The sequence below is a fragment of the Hemibagrus wyckioides genome, linkage group LG07 (assembly GCF_019097595.1).
Source record: "Hemibagrus wyckioides isolate EC202008001 linkage group LG07, SWU_Hwy_1.0, whole genome shotgun sequence".
In the NCBI taxonomy this organism is placed as follows: Eukaryota; Metazoa; Chordata; class Actinopteri; order Siluriformes; family Bagridae; genus Hemibagrus; species Hemibagrus wyckioides.
This window is the reverse complement of record NC_080716.1, coordinates 30012401-30034070: the sequence shown is the minus strand read 5'-3', so window position 1 is coordinate 30034070 and position 21670 is coordinate 30012401. Positions and strand designations below refer to the sequence as shown.

Below are 21670 nucleotides of genomic sequence, written 5' to 3'. Positions count from 1 at the left end.
GTGTAGTGGTCAGTGCTGCACTGTCCCTGGTCAGTTATTGTACTGTACTGTACTGTCTTGCACTGTTTACACACATGCACTTTATGTAGTACTGTGTAGGTCTGTGTAGTGAACTTAGTTCTGTGTTGTCTCCTGTAGTTGTGTGTTTTATGTAGCACCATGGTCCTGGAGGAACGTTGTTTCATGTTACTGTGTACTGTACCAGCTGTATGTGCTTCAAATGACAATAAAAGCTACTTGACTAAACACCAGTGACCTGGAGTCCCAGTTAATGACGTCCGCTCGTAACAACGAGTCTAAAGTCTTTACTTATGGTTTAGTAACTGGATACATGGAAATATTCTCAAAGAAATCCTTATTTTAACTCATTTCAGCACTTTTCAACATTCTACACAGTTCTGGAGCACATTATTCTCACACCAGTCTCTTCACTACACAAATCTTTTCTGATTGGCTCATAACAGATCCATCATAACAGAAGAAACTTCCTATTGGACGATCAAATAAAAACTTACAGCAAGTATATTTCACATAACTGAACACATTCATACTCTATATTCTTCTTGTATTATATTTATGTATAATTTCATGTTAATACACTTATGAAGACACTTGTAAATAAGCGAAATATCTAAATGTACATTAATTTTTTCACTGTCTAGGTTATTTATTTTTATATACTTGCTTATTCATGTAGCAGCAGCACAATGCATACGAAATGAAATGAAATGAAAAATGAAATGAAAATACACTCATGCAGACATATATACACACACACACACACACCAGTCTATATAGATTACACAAACAAAAAGTAAGCCTTGTTGGTGAGAGAGGTCAGAGGAGAATGGTCAGACTGCTTGGAGCTGACAGGAAGGCTACAGTAACTCAGTATGTGGTGGTCAGTGATTGAAAAGTGAAACTAAAATGTCTTTGACTCCCTCTAGTGGTAACTGCTGTATGGTTTTAATCCTGACTAGGAAGGGGTGGATTCTTCAATACATCCAACCAATGATTTGCTCCTTCACATCCTGCACAATAATGCAGTCTTTAAAAAGCAGGAACAATCTGCTGAAGCAGTCATGTGTTTTACACAGTCGAGACTTAAGAGAATAAAATAATATGAATCAGTACATGGAAGTGAAGGAGAATGATTGGATCATGGATGAAACATCACTACATGTGAGAGTTTCCTTAAATCCCTGTAATATTTTATTAGACCTGATATCTATCATGTGATTTGTTGTAGAATAGTTTTAAATGTAAGCTGATATAGGGAACAAAACATGAGGAGCTTTAGTTGAGCCCACAAATAGTTTTCTCTCTGAATATCACATTTTCCTTCATAACACACACTAATGATGTCTAACAGCCAGATGTTTTTTTCTTTTCCATGAGAAATGAATTATAAAATCTCGTACACAAATGATACTGTAACTACTACATACTGTTTCATTGTGGACTCAATTACAGAGTGAAACCCCAGAACTGCAGAACTTTTATTTTGAAAGATGTCCGGAAGTACTAGTTACAGGCTTGTTCCTGCTTGTACTGCTTGTAGTTTCTCTGTTTGGAAGGTGTATATTATTCTCTTTTTTATTATATATTAAGATATTGTGGTTCACTTTTGGACTATTTGTACATCACAGACACTGTAAATAAACATCCTTACTCTGATATTTTATTACAGCTGAGTCATCATTCTTGTACAGAGAGTCTTCACCAACATAACATATCTGTCACTCCTCTACAAAGGTGTAGCAAAGGGCTGTGTCAAAGTCTGGTCTTAAGTATACTGCTGGACAGGTTCAGGAAATCCAGGTTCATCATCCTGGAGAAGTCTGTAATTTGTTCTCCTGCTATCACTGTGTGCACCACTGCTGCCCTCTGCTGGCTGCTGTCGGTGTAGCATGGTCTCAGAGTAACAAACAGGATTTAATGTTAATTAATACAGTAAAATATACAAGAATTATTTTCATGTTACAGTTTTTCATTAGAAGAAGTGTGTGATGTTCTACACTGCAGACACCTAGCAACAATTCACCCCAATTCTGTAGACCGTGTTAGTGCTCATATACAACACTGATTTAGGTCTAAGCTTGATTTACAAACCTCTAACCCTGACTGTCTTACTCCCTCTGCCAGGACTGGGAAGAAATGCACTTATGATGATGTTGTCTAGCAGAGTTTTACACTGAAACCATGTACTTCACTTCATAAGTAGCTTTTGATTGGCTGTAATGTTGATTTCCTGATTGGTTTTCAGTGTTGTGTTAGTCCTGTACATCAGTGTACCAGTGTGTAGACATGCAGAAAGAGTAATAACACTTCTGTTTGATTCCTCATTTACTCCTGACCTTTACTGCACTGAGATCCTCTACTGACACTGAATAATACTGCAGGATCGAGTTATCTGCCTTTAAGATAAAACTTTATTAATCCTATGTGGGAAATTCCAGTGTTACAGCAGGAGACAAGAAACATTATGAGACAATGAAAAGACAACAATATAGCAGCAGTGAACTGATAATGATGTATTTATTTAATTGATCAAACATTTCATCCATAAATCTCCTCAAACAACTACAATTAAAGTTCACACAGCTGAAAAGTCACACAAATCTAACATCAAAATCTAACTGGGATTTTACGTCTACTCGTTATTTAACCAGATAGAGAAATAAAATAAAACAGCAGTACTGAGAAAACTCAAAACACAATATTAGTTCAGCACCATATTTTAGATAACAGTCAATAAACTTGTTTTTATATTGCATACAAAGCTGGATGTAGGGCTTATTGAACACTACACACATGATCACTTTCACCTCATGAGGAGGTTTACAGGCTTTAGCTAAACAAATCCATTCAGAACAGTGAGGGTGTCTATAAGATGCTGAGAAAATAATAGCAGGATATTAAAATTAGAAATCAGTATTATTTTAAAATCCACACAAAACCATAAAGGAGAAGAAATTCTGAAATTATTTTTCCAGTAAATATATCCTCTTTTTTATAGATGAACTTTGTTCACTCCTCTATGACTGCATTCTCAATTCTGTCTTCATCAGTGTGAGCTGTTAAAGAAATTTAAAAAGTCATTTCTTTCATTTCAAAGTTTATTCCAGGTGATTATGGCAGAAAAGAAACCAAACTGCATTTAATATTGTCCTAAACACAGTTTAAGACATCAGCAGGCGTCAGCAGAAACACATGTGGTGGTTGACGTGTTCACTGGCAGTTTTGTTAGTTTATTACAAAGGGTGATTGTAATTTGAATTGTATTTGAAGTGTAGATTTTTGCTTTTAAAATAAGAAGAGTGAGACAAAAGCTTTCTACTTTTCCTCAGGTGAAGATGTTTTTCTCACAATAATTAAAGTCATGATGCTCGTTATGTGAAGTGTAGAGACGTACTGAAAGAGTTCTTACCTCGAGCTCTGTAACATATGAGCAGCAGAATGATGGTCACCAGCAGATACGGAGAGACCGTCACCACACTACAGATCAGCATGAGCACTGAGAATGGAGCTTCTACACCTGATGGACCAGAAGCAGAATAAATAATAATTATTATAATGTTTTGTTCATGCTGAACTGTTTGTATGTTTATATATATGAGCCTGATTAAAACACAACAGTAATCAACATAATCAGAGCTATTCATAATGTTCAGTCACATCTCTTATTGATTATTTATTGGTAACTGTGAATTTGTATTCAGTCTGGAAAGAAACACATATCCTTACTCAGAATTATAGAAATCGTAGGAAATGTATTAAAGGGGAAAAACTACTGTCTTTGTCAGATTGAACAATTCTTCCCACTTGGAATTCTAAATAATCTGTAATGAAACATTAAACACACTACATGAAGACTCACCATGCACTGTGATGTGGACAGGATTACTGTTTTCTCCAGATTCAGACTCACACCAGTAAACTCCAGTGTAGGATGTGGAGAGGAAGCTGATGTTACATGTAGATCCTGTAACTGATCCCCAGTGTGAACAATCTAACACTCTCTCACTGTGTGTGTATCGTCTCACTGTCCATCCAGTAGAGTTACTCTGGTCCTCACAGCTCAGTGAGAGAGAGTCATTAGTAAAGTGTTGAGTTCTACTGGGATTGATAATCAGAGAGACTGGAGGAGATTCACCTTAAACACAGAAAAGAGTCATGTAAATTAAGAAAAAAAAACACTAAAAAAAATCTTTTGTATCTGTTTGGAAGACATTTTCTTTTCACTCTGAAAAACATAGAACGTAGAATCCTCCTGCACAAAGATCCTCAATCATCTCCTGAGTCCTGTATGTTACCCAGAAAAATGACCCAATAGCAAGGGGTGGAGACATCACAACATACAGGAGAACACAAGGAAAATCATGACAATAATCCTCCACCAGCTCTTTGGACTCTTTCACTGCTGTATACATATTAGGATCTAAAAACTGCATTAATCTGATCTTACGTTTGCATTTTTTTATTCTACACTTCAACACAACAGTTAATTTTCCTCACCAGTGATCCATAGTGGCTGTGGATTGCTGTACTGTGAGTGAAGGGCTGGTTCTCCTCTCTCTCCTCTGCACATATAAACTCCTGTGTGATTAAGAGCAGCAGGACTGAGAGTGTATTTGCCTCCAGATCCTCTGCTGCTGTCTGAGAGGAGCTCCACATACACGCTATAGCCACCATTATTATTTATTCCAGTTAAGCCGTCTCTGTAGGGAACAACTGTGTACCAGCTGAATGTCCAGTCTGTAGAGGAGTCTGTAACCTCACAGCTTAGAGTCACTGAGTCTCCTTCAGTCAGCCAGCTCTGTGGAGATACACTCAGTACTGCCGGTGGTCTCTCTGTTACACAGGAAATACAAACTATTTATTTTCTAGAATTATTTAATTCACAATATAAAGCTTTTCATTAATGTCTAACTGACTCTAATTTTCATGTGTCTCCAGAAATCCTCACACACTCACCTGATACAGTCAGTGTAACTATCATCTGTCAGCAGTCATGATATCTTACAGAAACATTTTACAATTTTACACAGCCCTGTATCACTACCAAAGACTAACTAAGAACTCAGTAATAATTGCAAATACTAATTATGCTGAGTTACTGTACTTTCAATCCATTTATTGTTACATTTATTGTTGAGGAATGTCTGCAAAAGCAGTTCTTGTTCTCACTTACATTATAGCAGCTATAAACAGTCATATCATCAACAACCTATTTTTCTCACTCCTTTAATGCATAAATATATTTGTTGTTTGTTTGTTTTTGTTTATTAAATAAAATGTTTTTAAAATGTTGCAGTGGATGTCACCAGCCACAAAAGATAAATACTTTGAAATATATGTGTTTTACAATTAATGTGAACATAACAAAAACAGGAAATAACTATATATTATAATGCAATATTTACAATTATTACAATATAATTAAGCAATATTATAACACCTCTAACAAACATGTAAACAAAGGAGAGAAAAAAGTCATGACATACCTCTCACTGTAATCTTGACAGGATCACTGAACTCTGTGAAGTAGTAGTAGTTGTTGTTTCTCCTGTTTGCCCGACACCGGTACTCTGTTTCTCCTGCATTATCCACTGTCACTTTAAGTGTGTTCTCTTGTTCACTGCTCAGATTCTGTAACAGCTGATTATTTTTGTACCAGTGAAACTCCCATCCAGTCTCCTGCTGCAGCTCACAGCTCAGAGTGACGGTGTCTCCAGTGTAGACGGAGCTCTGAGGATTCACTCTCACAGTCGGTTTGGGTTTTGCTGTTGATCCCAAATGAACAATTATTTGTACAAAAAATAAACACCTATCAAAATAATTTGTGCAAATTTCCAGGAGTTTCCAGCTGAAATTAAAAATTATAATTATGATTACAATGTAATCAAATCTGAACATACCTCTCACTGTAATCTTGACAGGATCACTGAACTCTGTGAAGTTGTAGTAGTTGTTGTTTATCCTGTTTGCCCGACACCGGTACTCTGTTTCTCCTGCATTATCGACTGTCACTTTAAGTGTGTTTGCTTGTTTTCTGCTAAGATTCTGTAACAGCTGATTATTTCTGTACCAGAGAAACTCCCATCCAGTCTCCTGCTGCAGCTCACAGCTCAGAGTGACGGTGTCTCCAGTGTAGACGGAGCTCTGAGGATTCACTCTCACAGTCAGTTTGGGTTTTGCTGTTGATCCGAAATGAAAAATTATTTGTACAGAAAATAAACATCTATCAAAATAATTTGTACAAATTTCCAGGAGTTTCCAGCTGAATTTAAAAATTATTATTATGATTACAATGTAATCAGAGTAGAGGAAAAAATCATGACATACCTCTCACTGTAATCTTGACAGGATCACTGAACTCTGTGAAGTAGTAGTAGTTGTTGTTTATCCTGTTTGCCCGACACCGGTACTCTGTTTCTCCTGCATTATCGACTGTCACTTTAAGTGTGTTCTCTTGTTCACTGTTCAGATTCTGTAACTGATTATTTTTGTACCAGTGAAACTCCCATCCAGTCCCCTCCTGCAGCTCACAGCTCAGAGTGACGGTGTCTCCAGTGTAGACGGAGCTCTGAGGATTCACTCTCACAGTCAGTTTGGGTTTTCCTGTTGGTATGAAATGAAAAATTATTTGGACAGAAAATAAACATCTATCAAAAAAACTGTACAAATTTCCAAGAGTTTCCAGCTGAAATGAAAAGTTTCTAATTATAATTACAGCATAGGGCAGGTTTTTTTCATTACAGTAGAGTTGTATTTAATCCTTAACACTTTATAACAATTTGTGAAAATATTTTCTTACATGTCTCACACATTCACTTCTGGTTTTTGATGTACTGTATATTGTGTATTTTTTTCTTCTTTTAACATAGTTTAAGTAATAAAACACTCTGTCTAACACAGTTATAGACTTACTGTTTCCCGATTATTTTTAACAGCATGTGCCAATGATTACAGTTTAATTATTTATTGAATGACACAGTGTAATTTTCAACCATTTATATTAACAGTTACTGTTGTGAAATGCCTGCAAAACAAGTTAGTTCCTGTTCTTGTCACATTATGGTGCTGGAGGCTGATACAAGTGTAATACAAGTGATAATAATTGTGAACGTCTTGTGTTTAACTCCGTCAATGACTTGGAGCTCGTAGAGCTAAAAATAATTTTATCTCCTCAAATGTCATTTAATATCATAGGTGTGTATAGACCTCCCGCTGCAAATTATATATTTTATAAACAACTTGCAGATATTTTAAAGGAATGTATCCATAACAAAGAAATAATCCTTATGGGTGATTTTAATTTTAACTGGGAGGATAAACTAAAGAGGAAAAAACTGAAAATTATTGTAGAGAAGCATTTTTTAAATCAGATAATTAAAGGACCCACAAGAATTGCTAAAACCTCTAGGACACAGATAGACCTAATATTCACAAACAAACCTGAAAGGATAATCAAGAGTTATAATTTGATCACTGGGTTATGTGATCACAACTTAACCTTGGTTATTGTTGAGGAATGTCTGCCAAAGCAGTTCTTGTTCTCATTTACATTATAGCAGCTTTAAACAGTCATATCATCAACAACCTATTTTTCATCATCAATATATTTGTTGTTTGTTTGTTTTTGTTTATTAAATAAAATGTTTTTAAAATGTTGCAGTGGATGTCACCAGCCACAAAAGATAAATACTTTGAAATATATGTGTTTTACGATTATTGTGAACATAACAATAGCAGGAAATATCTATATATTATAAAGCAATATTTACAAGTATTACAATATAATTAAGCAATATTATAACACCTCTAACAAACGTAATCAAAGGAGAGGAAAAAGTCATGACATACCTCTCACTGTAATCTTGACAGGATCACTGAACTCTGTGAAGTAGTAGTAGTTGTTGTTTATCCTGTTTGCCCGACACCGGTACTCTGTTTCTCCTGCATTATCCACTGTCACTTTAAGTGTGTTCTCTTGTTCACTGTTCAGATTCTGTAACTGATTATTTTTGTACCAGTGAAACTCCCATCCAGTCCCCTGCTGCAGCTCACAGCTCAGAGTGACGGTGTCTCCAGTGTAGACGGAGCTCTGAGGATTCACTCCCACAGTCAGTTTGGGTTTTGCTGTTGATCCCAAATGAAAAATTATTTGTACAGAAAATAAACATCTATCAAAATAATTTGTACAAATTTCCAGGAGTTTCCAGCTGAAATAAAAAATTAAAATTATGATTACAATGTAATCAAAGTAGAGGAAAATCATGACATACCTCTCACTGTAATCTTGACAGGATCACTGAACTCTGTGAAGTAGTAGTAGTTGTTGTTTCTCCTGTTTGCTCGACACCGGTACTCTGTTTCTCCTGCATTATCGACTGTCACTTTAAGTGTGTTCTCTTGTTCACTGTTCAGATTCTGTAACTGATTATTTCTGTACCAGTGAAACTCCCATCCAGTCTCCTGCTGCAGCTCACAGCTCAGAGTGACGGTGTCTCCAGTGTAGACGGAGCTCTGAGGATTCACTCTCACAGTCAGTTTGGGTTTTCCTGTTGGTATGAAATGAAAATTTATTTGGACAGAAAATAAAATATTTATTTTTTAATTAAATTTCCAAGAGTTTCCAGCTGAAATGAAAAATTATAATTATGATTACAGCATAGGGCAGGTTTTGTACAATTTCATGTTTTTGTTTTTTTTTTCAGTTCATTTATTCACAGAGAAAAATAAACTATAAAAAATGTGACACAGAAACAAAGCAAAAACAAACACTAGATCAGGGATGTGGAAGAATAAATACACATGGATAATATCAGTATTTTCTGTCCCCATAACACCCAATTATGGAATTGTAGATATGTGTTATATAAGAGCAAATATTTATTTTACCAAAGTAAATGCACCTTTTAGATAAAACTGGAAATATCTTATAAATCTTTTTGTTCACAATTTAAATAATGGGCACTGTAAGACAGTGTTATGAAAACAATCCCACAATCTAGTTCAAATGCCATACAATTTACATCATAGTAATGTTTCTCCTCATATTCCAGAGCTTCTGGTGAATGAACATGATCTCACTAGCTCAAATTTTCACAATACCATAATTAGGAAGGCCTATGTATATATCCTTTTTAAAACATTTATTCTGATATAGATTTGCCTGTACACTTTGAAAAGATTCACATTACTGGTTATTTCCTAAATTTAGAAATCTCTATGCTTTTGCAAAAAAAAAAAAAAAAAAGTGATTGTTGGCATTATTGTAAAAGATGACATAGCAATCAGTGTAATTATTCTTCCTTTAAAATTTTTTTGGGTTGTTGTTTTTTGTTTTTTTTTCTTAGATTTCTTTAGATTTTTTTAATTTCACAACAAAATACAGTACATTGCAGACAAACAAAACAACAAATAGAAGAACAAATGATGAGAAGACAGGACTTGAGTTACCAGTGTACAGTGTGTGTGTTTGTTTGCATAAGCACACCGTGGTAATGAGTGGAGGGGTTGTTTCTGGAAAAGAGAAAGGAGGTAGCAAAGAGGGAGGACACAGAAAGAGAAAAAAACATAATAATAATAATAATAATAATAATAATAATAATAATAATAATAATAAAAGGAAGGAGAGCAAGAGGGACAAAAGAATACAGGAAGAAAGGGGAAAAAATAAATAAATAAATAAATAAATAAATAAATAAATAAATAAATAAATAAATAAATAAATAAATAAATAAATAAATAAATAAATAAATAAATAAAGGACGTAAATATATAACTCAAATTTAGGCTGCCCTCACCTTATAATTTTTTTTTTTTCTTGGTGTTTATTCAAGGGGGCTCCAGGGTGGTCCAGCTAGGTATAGGTTACCTTTTTTCATTTCTTTGGTTGAGCCTGACCAACATTCTCCCACTCTGAGTCGCTCTCAACCCCTACAGGTGAGGGCTGGCCCATCACTTGTTACCCTCCTAAACCACTCCCCAACCCTAAGGAGGGAGCTTGTTTATTTGGCAACACTGTCGAGAAATGCAGTTGTGGCCAACACTGAAACCCCTCCTGTTCCAATAATAAATTAAACAAACAAACGAACAAAAAACCCTTTTGTTTAGATGATAGTGACAGGTGATACTAATGGTAGATAAGTACAAATAAATAAATAAATTAATAAATAAATATATTAGTTTGTTTTTAGGAATTTGCAGGGATGTGTGTGGGGATGTATGTGGCTTTTGTATGGTATGTAGCAGTTATTTTTTCTATAGTTATGTGTTCTGTAAGAAGATTAATCTAGTGACTTATATGTAATAAGTTTTTAGTTTTCCAGTTAAGAAGAACGATTTTCTTTAGTGGGTTTCTGTATTTAACTGGGAGATAGTCACCTTCTGAGATGTTTCCGAGCAAACAGAGAGATGGGGATGTGGGGATTGTGCAGCTCAGGATGGTGGAGAGTTTCTCTGTTACCTCTACCCAGAGGGAGTGAACTGGTTTACATGCCCAAGTGGAGTGGAAGTAATTGTCTATGGTACCTGAGGTGCACTGTGAACAGGTGTCTGTGTCGGTTAAACCCATTTTAAACATTTTACTTTGGGTGACATGGATTCTGTGGATAGTCTTGTATTGTATGAGTTGTAAATTTGTGTTGCTGGTCATAGAGAATATATTGTTAGAGATTTCTATCCAAAAGTCGGAGTTGGGGGAGAAAGTAAGATCTTTTTCCCATTTTGCCATTGGGATTGTTGTCATAGTGCCTTTATTGGATGTTATTTTATAGAGTTTAGATAGTAGTTTCTATGAGCTTGTGATGTTCATAATCTCATCAGTTAATTTGGAAGGCTGTAGTGGGATATTAGTTATATTAATTTTCTATTTAATTATGGATTTGAGTTGTTGGTATTGGAGGAACTGTTCTCCCCCAACTCCATACTTCTCCATTAGTGTCTTAAATGATAGAAATTGGTTATTCTCAGATAGGTGGTGAAGGTGGGTGATTCCTTTATGGTGCCATGTTGGAAAGTAGACTGGGGTATTGTGTAGTTGAAAGTCAGGATTGTGCCAGATGGGGGTGTCTCTACATAGTGTTACTGTTAATTTGGTAATCTTGTGAGCTTTCCACCATGCTGTCAGAGTTGATGAAATATTCATGAAATAGTTAATTGTTTTTATTTATTACAGCATGAAAGTGAGATCAGCGACTGAAATACATTTACATTGATTTTGTTCTAGGTCTATCCATGAGTTGTTGAAATTATCCTTTTGAATCCATCTGACTAAGTATTGTAGTTGTGTTGCTAGAAAGTAGTGTTGAAAATTTGGTGCTTCAAGGCCACCTTGTGATTTTTTCTGTTGTAATGTAGATGGAGAAATTTTAGGTTTCTTGTTTTTCCAGTAAAAAAGAGATGTTAGTGAGTCAGGTGGTTTAAACCAATTTTTCGTGGGAGTTGTGGGAATCATTGAAAACAGGTAGTTTATTTGTGCTGAAATCTTCATTTTAACTGTGGCGACTCATCCAATGAGTGAAAGTGGAAGGTTGGTCCAACGTCTGAGATCCTCTTCTGTCTTTTTTAACAGAGGAGTGTAGTTGAGATTAAAAAGCTCTGACAGCCTTTGGGAAATATTAATACCTAAATATTTTAATGTTGCCTATATGAAATGGGAGGGGGGATTCCTGAGCTGCAGAATCCCAAACCTGCTCAGATAGTGGGAGTGTAGTTGATTTAATCCAGTTTATAGTGTAGTTTGATATTTTGGAAAATGAGTTAATAATGTTAAATGTTTCCTTTAGTGAATTGTAGGGGTCCTGTAAAAGTATGCATGAAGATTTATTTTATGTTGTTAATTTGTATCCTGAATTCCTTTAATTTTGATGTTTTGCTGTATGGCTGCTGCTAGTGGTTCTATAAAGATGACAAATAAGGATGGGGAGAATGGGCATCCTTGTCTGGTTCCCAGATGAAGTGTGAAACTCTGTGAGGTGACCCCATTTGTGATTATTGTGACCCTTGGTGAAGTGCATGTCATGGACTGCTGGACAGTTCCCTGCCTGAACACCAGAGGGCGGTCTGACAGGGTTTCTTTATGTTCCATGTGTTTTTCTTTATGTTGTGTTTGCACGTGTGCTTGCCCCACCCGATCCTTGCCCCCTAGTCTGCAGACATTGTCTGAGGGGTTCCTGTTTTTGATGAATCCTGTTTGGTCTGGGTGGATTAACCACCGGGTCCAGGTGATTTGTTATTGGGCATTTTATTTAGTGCTTTATTGAGTTCATGTTCTTGGGATAGTGTTGGCAGTTTAAGGTTGTTTAGAAAGAGGTCTATATCTGACTGAATAACACTGTGATCAGAGGAGTAAAGGTCACTGTAGAAGTTTTGAAATACAGCATTAATATCCTGTGAATTGTGGAACATTTCACATGTAGAGTTTATTATGGATGGAATAATTGCTTTATTTTTTATGTTGTAGTTGATTTGCTATATACACTATATTGCCAAAAGTATTCGCTCACCTGCCTTGACTCGCATATGAACTTAAGTGACATCCCATTCTTAATCCATAGGGTTCAATATGACGTTGGTCCACCCTTTGCAGCTATAACAGCTTCAATTCTTCTGGGAAGGCTGTCCACAAGGTTTAGGAGTGTGTTTATGGGAATTTTTGACCATTCTTCCAGAAGCGCATTTATGAGGTCACACACTGATGTTGGACGAGAAGGCCTGGCTCACAGTCTCCGCTCTAATTCATCCCAAAGGTGTTCTATCGGGTTGAGGTCAGGACTCTGTGCAGGCCAGTCAAGTTCATCCACACCAGACTCTGTCATCCATGTCTTTATGGACCTTGCTTTGGTCACTGGTGCACAGTCATGTTGGAAGAGGAAGGGGCCAGCTCCAAACTGTTCCCACAAAGTTGGGAGCATGGAATTGTCCAAAATGTCTTGGTATGCTGAAGCATTCAGAGTTCCTTTCACTGGAACTAAGGGGTCAAGCCCAGCTCCTGAAAAACAACCCCACACCATAATCCCCCCTCCACCAAACTTTACACTTGGCACAATGCAGTCAGACAAGTACCGTTCTCCTGGCAACCGCCAAACCCAGACTCGTCCATCAGATTGCCAGATGGAGAAGCGCGATTCGTCACTCCAGAGAACGCGTCTCCACTGCTCTAGAGTCCAGTGGCGGCGTGCTTTACACCACTGCATCCGACGCTTTGTATTGCACTTGGTGATGTATGGCTTGGATGCAGCTGCTCGGCCATGGAAACCCATTCCATGAAGCTCTCTGCGCACTGTTCTTGAGCTAATCTGAAGGCCACATGAAGTTTGGAGGTCTGTAGCGATTGACTCTGCAGAAAGTTGGCGACCTCTTCGCACTATGCGCCTCAGCATCCGCTGACCCCGCTCCGTCAGTTTACGTGGCCTACCACTTCGTGGCTGAGTTGCTGTCGTTCCCAAACACTTCCACGTTCTTATAATACAGCTGACAGTTGACTGTGGAATATTTAGGAGCGAGGAAATTTCACGACTGGATTTGTTGCACAGGTGGCATCCTATCACAGTTCCACGCTGGAATTCACTGAGCTCCTGAGAGCGACCCATTCTTTCACAAATGTTTGTAAAAACAGTCTGCATGCCTAGGTGCTTGATTTTATACACCTGTGGCCATGGAAGTGATTGGAACACCTGATTCTGATTATTTGGATGGGTGAGCGAATACTTTTTGCAATATAGTGTATTTACCTGTTCTGTTGCTATACTGGAACTGTTCATATTTAAGTTGTTGAATGATCATTTGGGTTTTTCTGTATATAATACTCTCAAATTGCATTTTATAAAAGTTTATTTATTGTGCAGGGTTTAATATGAGTGTGGATGTTTAGTGTGAGGGATATAGGGGCATGGTCACTGATTATGATTACTGATGAATTATGGTCAGTTACATGTTGGGTGAATGAGTTGCTAATGAGGAAAAGATCAATTTGGAAAAAGTCTGATGGAGTGGGGAACAGTAAGTGTATTCTCTAGATGTGGGGTTATTTATTCTCCAACTGTCATTGAGTCCATGGTGATACATATATTGTTTTATTATTTCAGAAGAGTGCCAATTTCTTGTGTTATCAGAGGAACCTGAGTGGTCGATTTTGGGGTTTATAACAGTGTTGAAGTCACGAGCATTGAAGATGTTTGTTGAGTCACATAATAGAGAAAATAGGTTATGAATAACAGATGGATGTTCATTGTTTGGGCCATATATGTTAACAAATGTAAGCACTGTGTTATTAATTGATGCATTAATGATAATACAGTGGTACCTCGGTGTTCGACCTTAATTCGCTCCTAAAGTCTGGTCGAATACCGATTTGGACATTGATGCCTGATTTACCATTTTCCAGAGACATGGCTACTGAAATTATACCACAACATATAGCATGAGGTTCCAAACACTCACAGATGATGCTTTCAGAACAGATGATTACAGATGCATGGGCGTCACTAGGCCATTTTTAGGGGGGCTTTAACATTTCTACTCATCCTGCCTAAAAATTCTGCGATTCTCCATAAACTGTACACAAATTTATGAGTTTTATACATGTACTGAAGCCAAGGGAATAGTGGGAAAGAAGGAGAGAAGGAGGAGGAATGTAGCGAATAAGGAAAACAAGGGCTTAAAAACATTGGTTGATGTGTGTGTGTGTGTGTGTGTGTGTGTGTGTGTGTGTGCTGTAGTTGAAACACGTAACACAGTGTAAAAAGAAAAACGTGGTGTACGGGGACTAGAACAATAACACATAGAAACAAACAAATACACATATATACAAATACAGTTTAACAAAACGAGGGAGACATTAATGCAGAAAGAGGTTGTACAGTGTGTTGTGCAGAACAGATTTCTGAAAATGAAATAAACTTCTATGTTTTTCAAAGGAATTATGTAAATACTTTTCATCTTTGAAATTAATGCAGAAGAGGAATCCCTTGATTCTTTGTAACCTGGTGGAGGAGATTAACCAGGTATTAGCTATGTGTTCTTTTTGTTTTTGTCATCAATTAATTAATTTTGCCATTAAAACTTTACATTATTTTACATTATTTATTTATTTATTTATTTATTTATTTATTTATTCATTCATTTATTCATTCATTCATTCATTCATATTATTTTACATTTTGTAAGTATGATTCTTAATGTGGTCACTTCATGTGGGATGTGGTCATTAGTGGATAAGGTGTTGGACTACTGATTGGACTGCTACAGCTGGGCTCAGAGGCGTTTCTAGGATTTGAAAACATCAGGGGCGGAGCCTTAAACATCAGGGGCTAATTAGGGAGAGGGGCTAAGCAAGAATAACACGTTTTGTAAGAGTATTTTTATGTAATATTGTTTAATAATGAACACAAACAGTATGCAACTTTAGAAAATTTCATTCAATCTTTTTTCTGACTCCTCCCATCATTTCAGAGACTTTCTACTAAAAATGGAGTTCATTAAATTCATTACATTTTCTCTCTCACAGGTATACCATGCAATATTATCTCTGTTACAGCTTGTGTGTGGAGCAGTGTCAAGCAGATCCTTTATTATTATTATTATTTTACAATAATCTATATTATACTGCACCTCATTTCATTCCTCATTTATGCTGCACTACTGTATGGATTATTCTTTGTTTGTTTATTTATTTTTTACAGCCTCGCCTCTCTTCTCTTCTCTTCTCTTCTCTTCTCTTCTCTTCTCTTCTCTTCTCTTCTCTTCTCTTCTCTTCTCTTCTCTTCTCTTCTCTTCTCTTCTCTTCTCTTCTCTTCTCTTCTCTTCTCTTCTCTTCTCTTCTCTTCTCTTCTCTTCTCTTATTGTTCTCTCATCTCTCATTCCCTCATCTCTCCTGCTGCTTGTATCTTGTCTACTTCATGTTCTTGGTGACTTTTCTATCCTAGTTCTTTGAGAGTGGAATCATCAGAGAGTATCTCCGAGACTGGACTTGAGTAAAACGGTCAGTTTCCATACTAGTATTTCTAGTGCTGAGAATTCCTTTATTAATAGACAGAACAGCTGAATGATGGAGTCTGTTCTGGTCCATTGTTCCCCTAAGTCATGTCTGTATTTTAACTTAAATACTGCATTAGTTGAATAATAGAAAGTCATGATGTTCAGACTGTAATGTCTTAGTGCTTTAACAGTTTAGATTTTATTTAGATCTATCTTTAGGATGATTTAATTTAAGGCATTTCTACATATTGGGTATGGAATAATATTCTAAAGGGTCCTATATGTCAGGGGTTTTCAGAATCAGAGACAGTGGACCTCCGTTTTAACACAACATACATTTATTAGCCGACTTTTATCAACTGTGTTAACATTAAAAATTAAAAGTTAGAATTTTATCTGAATAATAAGATTGTTGTGATTTCTGACAGATTTTTTTTTATTGCTGTTGTGCTCAAGGGCTGTAACGTGTTTTAGTCACGTGGTGTTTGAGTGTGGGTGTGTGTTAGTCACGTGCTGTGTGAGTGTGTATAGGTGTGTATGTTAGTCACGTGGTGTGTGAGTGTGTGTGTATAGGTGTGTATTAGTCACGTGGTGTGTGAGTGTGTGTATAGGTGTGTATGTTAGTCACGTGGTGTGTGAGTGTGTGTGTATAGGTGTGTATTAGTCACGTGGTGTGTGAATGTGTGTATAGGTGTGTATGTTAGTCACGTGGTGTGTGAGTGTGTATAGGTGTGTATGTTAGTCACGTGGTGTGTGAGTGTGTGTATAGGTGTGTATGTTAGTCACGTGGTGTGTGAGTGTGTGTATAGGTGTGTATGTTAGTCACGTGGTGTGTGAGTGTGTGTACAGGTGTGTATGTTAGTCACATGGTGTGTGAGTGTGTACAGGTGTGTATGTTAGTCACATGGTGTGTGAGTGTGTACAGGTGTGTATGTTAGTCACATGGTGTGTGAGTGTGTACAGGTGTGTATGTTAGTCACGTGGTGTGTGAGTGTGTGTATAGGTGTGTATGTTATTCACGTGGTGTGTGAGTGTGTGTACAGGTGTGTATGTTAGTCACATGGTGTGTGAGTGTGTATAGGTGTGTGTTAGTCACATGGTGTGTGAGTGTGTATAGGTGTGTATGTTAGTCACGTGGTGTGTGAGTGTGTGTACAGGTGTGTATGTTAGTCACATGGTGTGTGAGTGTGTATAGGTGTGTATGTTATTCACGTGGTGTGTGAGTGTGTGTACAGGTGTGTATGTTAGTCACATGGTGTGTGAGTGTGTATAGGTGTGTATGTTAGTCACATGGTGTGTGAGTGTGTGTACAGGTGTGTATGTTAGTCACATGGTGTGTGAGTGTGTATAGGTGTGTATGTTAGTCACATGGTGTGTGAGTGTGTGTACAGGTGTGTATGTTAGTCACATGGTGTGTGAGTGTGTATAGGTGTGTATGTTAGTCACATGGTGTGTGAGTGTGTATAGGTGTGTATGTTAGTCACATGGTGTGTGAGTGTGTATAGGTGTGTATGTTAGTCACATGGTGTGTGAGTGTGTATAGGTGTGTATGTTAGTCACATGGTGTGTGAGTGTGTGTACAGGTGTGTATGTTAGTCACATGGTGTGTGAGTGTGTATAGGTGTGTATGTTAGTCACATGGTGTGTGAGTGTGTGTACAGGTGTGTATGTTAGTCACATGGTGTGTGAGTGTGTGTATAGGTGTGTATGTTAGTCACATGGTGTGTGAGTGTGTATAAGTGTGTATGTTAGTCACATGGTGTGTGAGTGTGTCTAGGTGTGTATGTTAGTCACATGGTGTGTGAGTGTGTGTATAGGTGTGTATGTTAGTCACATGGTGTGTGAGTGTGTATAGGTGTGTATTAGTCACGTGGTGTGTGAGTGTGTGTGTATAGGTGTATATGTTAGTCACATGGTGTGTGAGTGTGTATAGGTGTGTGTTAGTCACGTGGTGTGTGAGTGTGTATAGGTGTGTGTTAGTCACGTGGTCTGTGAGTGTGTGTATAGGTGTGTATGTTAGTCACGTGGTGTGTGAGTGTGTATAGGTGTGTATGTTAGTCACGTGGTGTGTGAGTGTGTGTATAGGTGTGTATGTTAGTCACATGGTGTGTGAGTGTGTATAGGTATGTATGTTAGTCACGGGGTGTGTGAGTGTGTATAGGTGTGTATGTTAGTCATGTGGTGTGTGAGTGTGTATAGGTGTGTATTAGTCACGTGGTGTGTGAATGTGTGTGTATAGGTGTGTATGTTAGTCAAGTGGTGTGTGAGTGTGTGTATAGGTGTGTATGTTAGTCACATCGTGTGTGAGTGTGTATAGGTGTGTATGTTAGTCACATGGTGTGTGAGTGTGTGTATAGGTGTGTATGTTAGTCACGTGGTGTGTGAGTGTGTATAGGTATGTGTTAGTCACGTGGTGTGTGAGTGTGTGTGTATAGGTGTATATGTTAGTCACATGGTGTGTGAGTGTGTATAGGTGTGTGTTAGTCACGTGGTGTGTGAGTGTGTGTGTATAGGTGTGTGTTAGTCACGTGGTGTGTGAGTGTGTGTGTATAGGTGTATATGTTAGTCACATGGTGTGTGAGTGTGTATAGGTGTGTGTTAGTCACGTGGTGTGTGAGTGTGTGTATAGGTGTGTATGTTAGTCACGTGGTGTGTGAGTGTGTATAGGTGTGTATGTTAGTCACATGGTGTGTGAGTGTGTATAGGTGTGTATTAGTCATGTGGTGTGTGAGTGTGTGTGTATAGGTGTGTATGTTAGTTACATTGTGTGTGAGTGTGTATAGGTGTGTATGTTAGTCACATGGTGTGTGAGTGTGTATAGGTGTGTATGTTAGTCACATGGTGTGTGAGTGTGTATAGGTGTGTATGTTAGTCACATGGTGTGTGTGTGTATAGGTGTGTATGTTAGTCACATGGTGTGTGTGTGTATAGGTATGTATGTTAGTCACATGGTGTGTGAGTGTGTATAGGTGCGTATTAGTCACGTGGTGTGTGAGTGTGTGTGTATAGGTGTATATGTTAGTCACATGGTGTGTGAGTGTGTATAGGTGTGTATGTTAGTCACATGGTGTGTGTGTGTATAGGTGTGTATGTTAGTCACATGGTGTGTGAGTGTGTATAGGTGTGTATGTTAGTCACATGGTGTGTGAGTGTGTATAGGTGTGTATTAGTCACGTGGTGTGTGTATAGGTGTATATGTTAGTCACATGGTGTGTGAGTGTGTATAGGTGTGTATGTTAGTCACGTGGTGTGTGTGTATAGGTGTGTATGTTAGTCATGTGGTGTTTGAGTGTGTATAGGTGTGTATGTTAGTCACATGGTGTGTGAGTGTGTATAGGTGTGTATGTTAGTCACCTGGTGTGTGAGTGTGTATAGGTGTGTATGTTAGTCACATGGTGTGTGAGTGTGTATAGGTGTGTATTAGTCACGTGGTGTGTGAGTGTGTGTGTATAGGTGTGTATGTTAGTCACGTGGTGTGTGAGTGTGTATAGGTGTGTGTTAGTCACGTGGTGTGTGAGTGTGTGTATAGGTGTGTATGTTAGTCACGTGGTGTGTGTGAGTGTGTATAGGTGTGTATGTTAGTCACGTGGTGTGTGAGTGTGTGTATAGGTGTGTATGTTAGTCACGTGGTGTGTGTGAGTGTGTATAGGTGTGTATGTTAGTCACGTGGTGTGTGTGTGTGTGTATAGGTGTGTATGTTAGTCACGTGGTGTGTGAGTGTGTATAGGTGTGTATGTTAGTCACGTGGTGTGTGAGTGTGTGTATAGGTGTGTATGTTAGTCACGTGGTGTGTGAGTGTGTGTATAGGTGTGTATGTTAGTCACGTGGTGTGTGAGTGTGTGTATAGGTGTGTATGTTAGTCACGTGGTGTGTGAGTGTGTGTATAGGTGTGTTCGACTTAAAGCGGCGCTGTGCTGGCCGATGGAAATACGTTTAAATACTTTTGAACATGTATTTCAAGATAATCTTGAACATTCTGGAAAAAAAAGGAAGTGCAATAATTAAGCAATATTTTTTCTTACCCCTTCCGTGCCAAAATGAGGAAAAAATCATGACATACCGCTCACAGTAATCTTGACCGGATCACTGAGGTCTGTGTAGTAGTAGCGAGTGTCACCGTAGTCGTCGAAGTTCAGCCTAGATGCCCGACACTGGTATTCTGTTTCTCCTGCATTATCGACTGTCACATTAAGTATCTTTGCTTGTTCACTGTTCAGATTCTGTTTCTGATTATTTTTGTACCAGTCAAACACCCATCCAGTCCCCTGCAGCTCACAGCTCAGAGTGACGGTGTCTCCAGTGTAGATGGAGCTCTGAGGATTCACTCTCACAGTCGCTTTGGGTTTTGCTGTTGGTATGAAATGATGGAGTCAGAGCTGCTTTTCACTTTACAACATAAGCAGTAGATTCACTGTGTCTAACAGATGCTTTGTGTCTACAACAAACATTTATATTTAACATTTGATACCAGATGTTACAGTTGGATGTTTTCTTACACGGCTGGTATTCAGTATATTTTCTATGGAACAAAGTTCATGATTGAATTGAAGTGTTTTGTGTTTTTTAGATTTTATTTTATGTATTCTCACCACCATCTGAACATATCTGCAATTCCCTAAAATGATTAAAATGATCAAAAATATTATTCATATAGTAAAACCATGACAGAGGACTTTTTCATTCTCCTTAAAGACACAGAAGAGACACACAGTTGAGAGTTTGTTATTTATCTCCGTTTAGAGGATCACTTCACATGACAGTTCAGATATTTGAAAGTTTATTCTATCTGACTTTTGGCTTTTTTAAAAAAAATCTAAGTAATTCTATTATTATGCTAGTTAATGAATGTATATGAAGCAGACTAGAAAAATTCATTAGAAATTTCTACAACTGGATGCTCCTGTGCATCACATCATCATTAAAACAGGGGAGTGCTTATACATTTTATAAAATTTTACAAGTTATTAAATATTTAAATGACTTAATTCAAATACATTAATAGAAATATAGCCAACAGAACAGAAGTGAATCAGGGATCATTTCCACAGTGGTGTTTGTGTAAACAGACATCAGTCAAGTGAAGAGAAGATAATGAGGCATGTATTTAAATGCTGTGAGGGATTTCTACCTCAGGTGATGAGACAGAGACTGATGTGGATGATGCTGATCATCAAAAACTCTCAAAAGTACTGAATTTTCAGATTAAACCTTATAATTTCAATGTCTTCTAGGAAAATCTGAATCCTAATAAATAATGTTAACATATTAAATAAGAAATAAAAACACACACACTCACCTGATACAGTCAGTGTAACAGCATCACTGATCTCTGAGCTCTGAGAGTCTCTCCCCTTTATACTGCAGGTGTAGGTACCACTGTCTTTAACAGACTGGATTTTGACGACCTGCTTTGTGTTGTCTGTGGAGAATCTCTCTCTTCCATTTTCACTATTAATTAGCTTGCAGCGGTAAGTCCCTGAGTGTCTCCTCCTCCCTGTATGTCACATCTGACAGTAACAATCTCTCCAATGAACACATGTGTATCAGGCTTTATGGACACCACAGCTTTAGGACTCCCTATAAAACATTCTGTTATTAATAAACCTTACATAAAGTCATTCCCAAGTCTACACTACTAATATCATGTTTAGAGTGAGTATGAGTACATGTTTTTGTTACT

General features: G+C 37.5%; 1 protein-coding gene across 1 annotated transcript in view; it reads right to left on the bottom strand.

Annotated features, from left to right (window-relative positions):
• Positions 1-4998: 4998 nt before the first annotated feature.
• The window catches only part of LOC131356302 (pregnancy-specific beta-1-glycoprotein 4-like), a 23600-nt gene continuing 6928 nt past the window's right edge, over positions 4999-21670 (bottom strand). The window contains exons 2-5 of the mRNA XM_058395203.1: positions 21287-21484; positions 20051-20338; positions 5922-6200; positions 4999-5021 (exon numbers count right to left, since the gene is read on the bottom strand). Of these exons, the coding sequence (XP_058251186.1) occupies positions 4999-5021; positions 5922-6200; positions 20051-20338; positions 21287-21484 (788 nt within the window). The remainder of the gene's footprint in view (positions 5022-5921; positions 6201-20050; positions 20339-21286; positions 21485-21670) is intronic.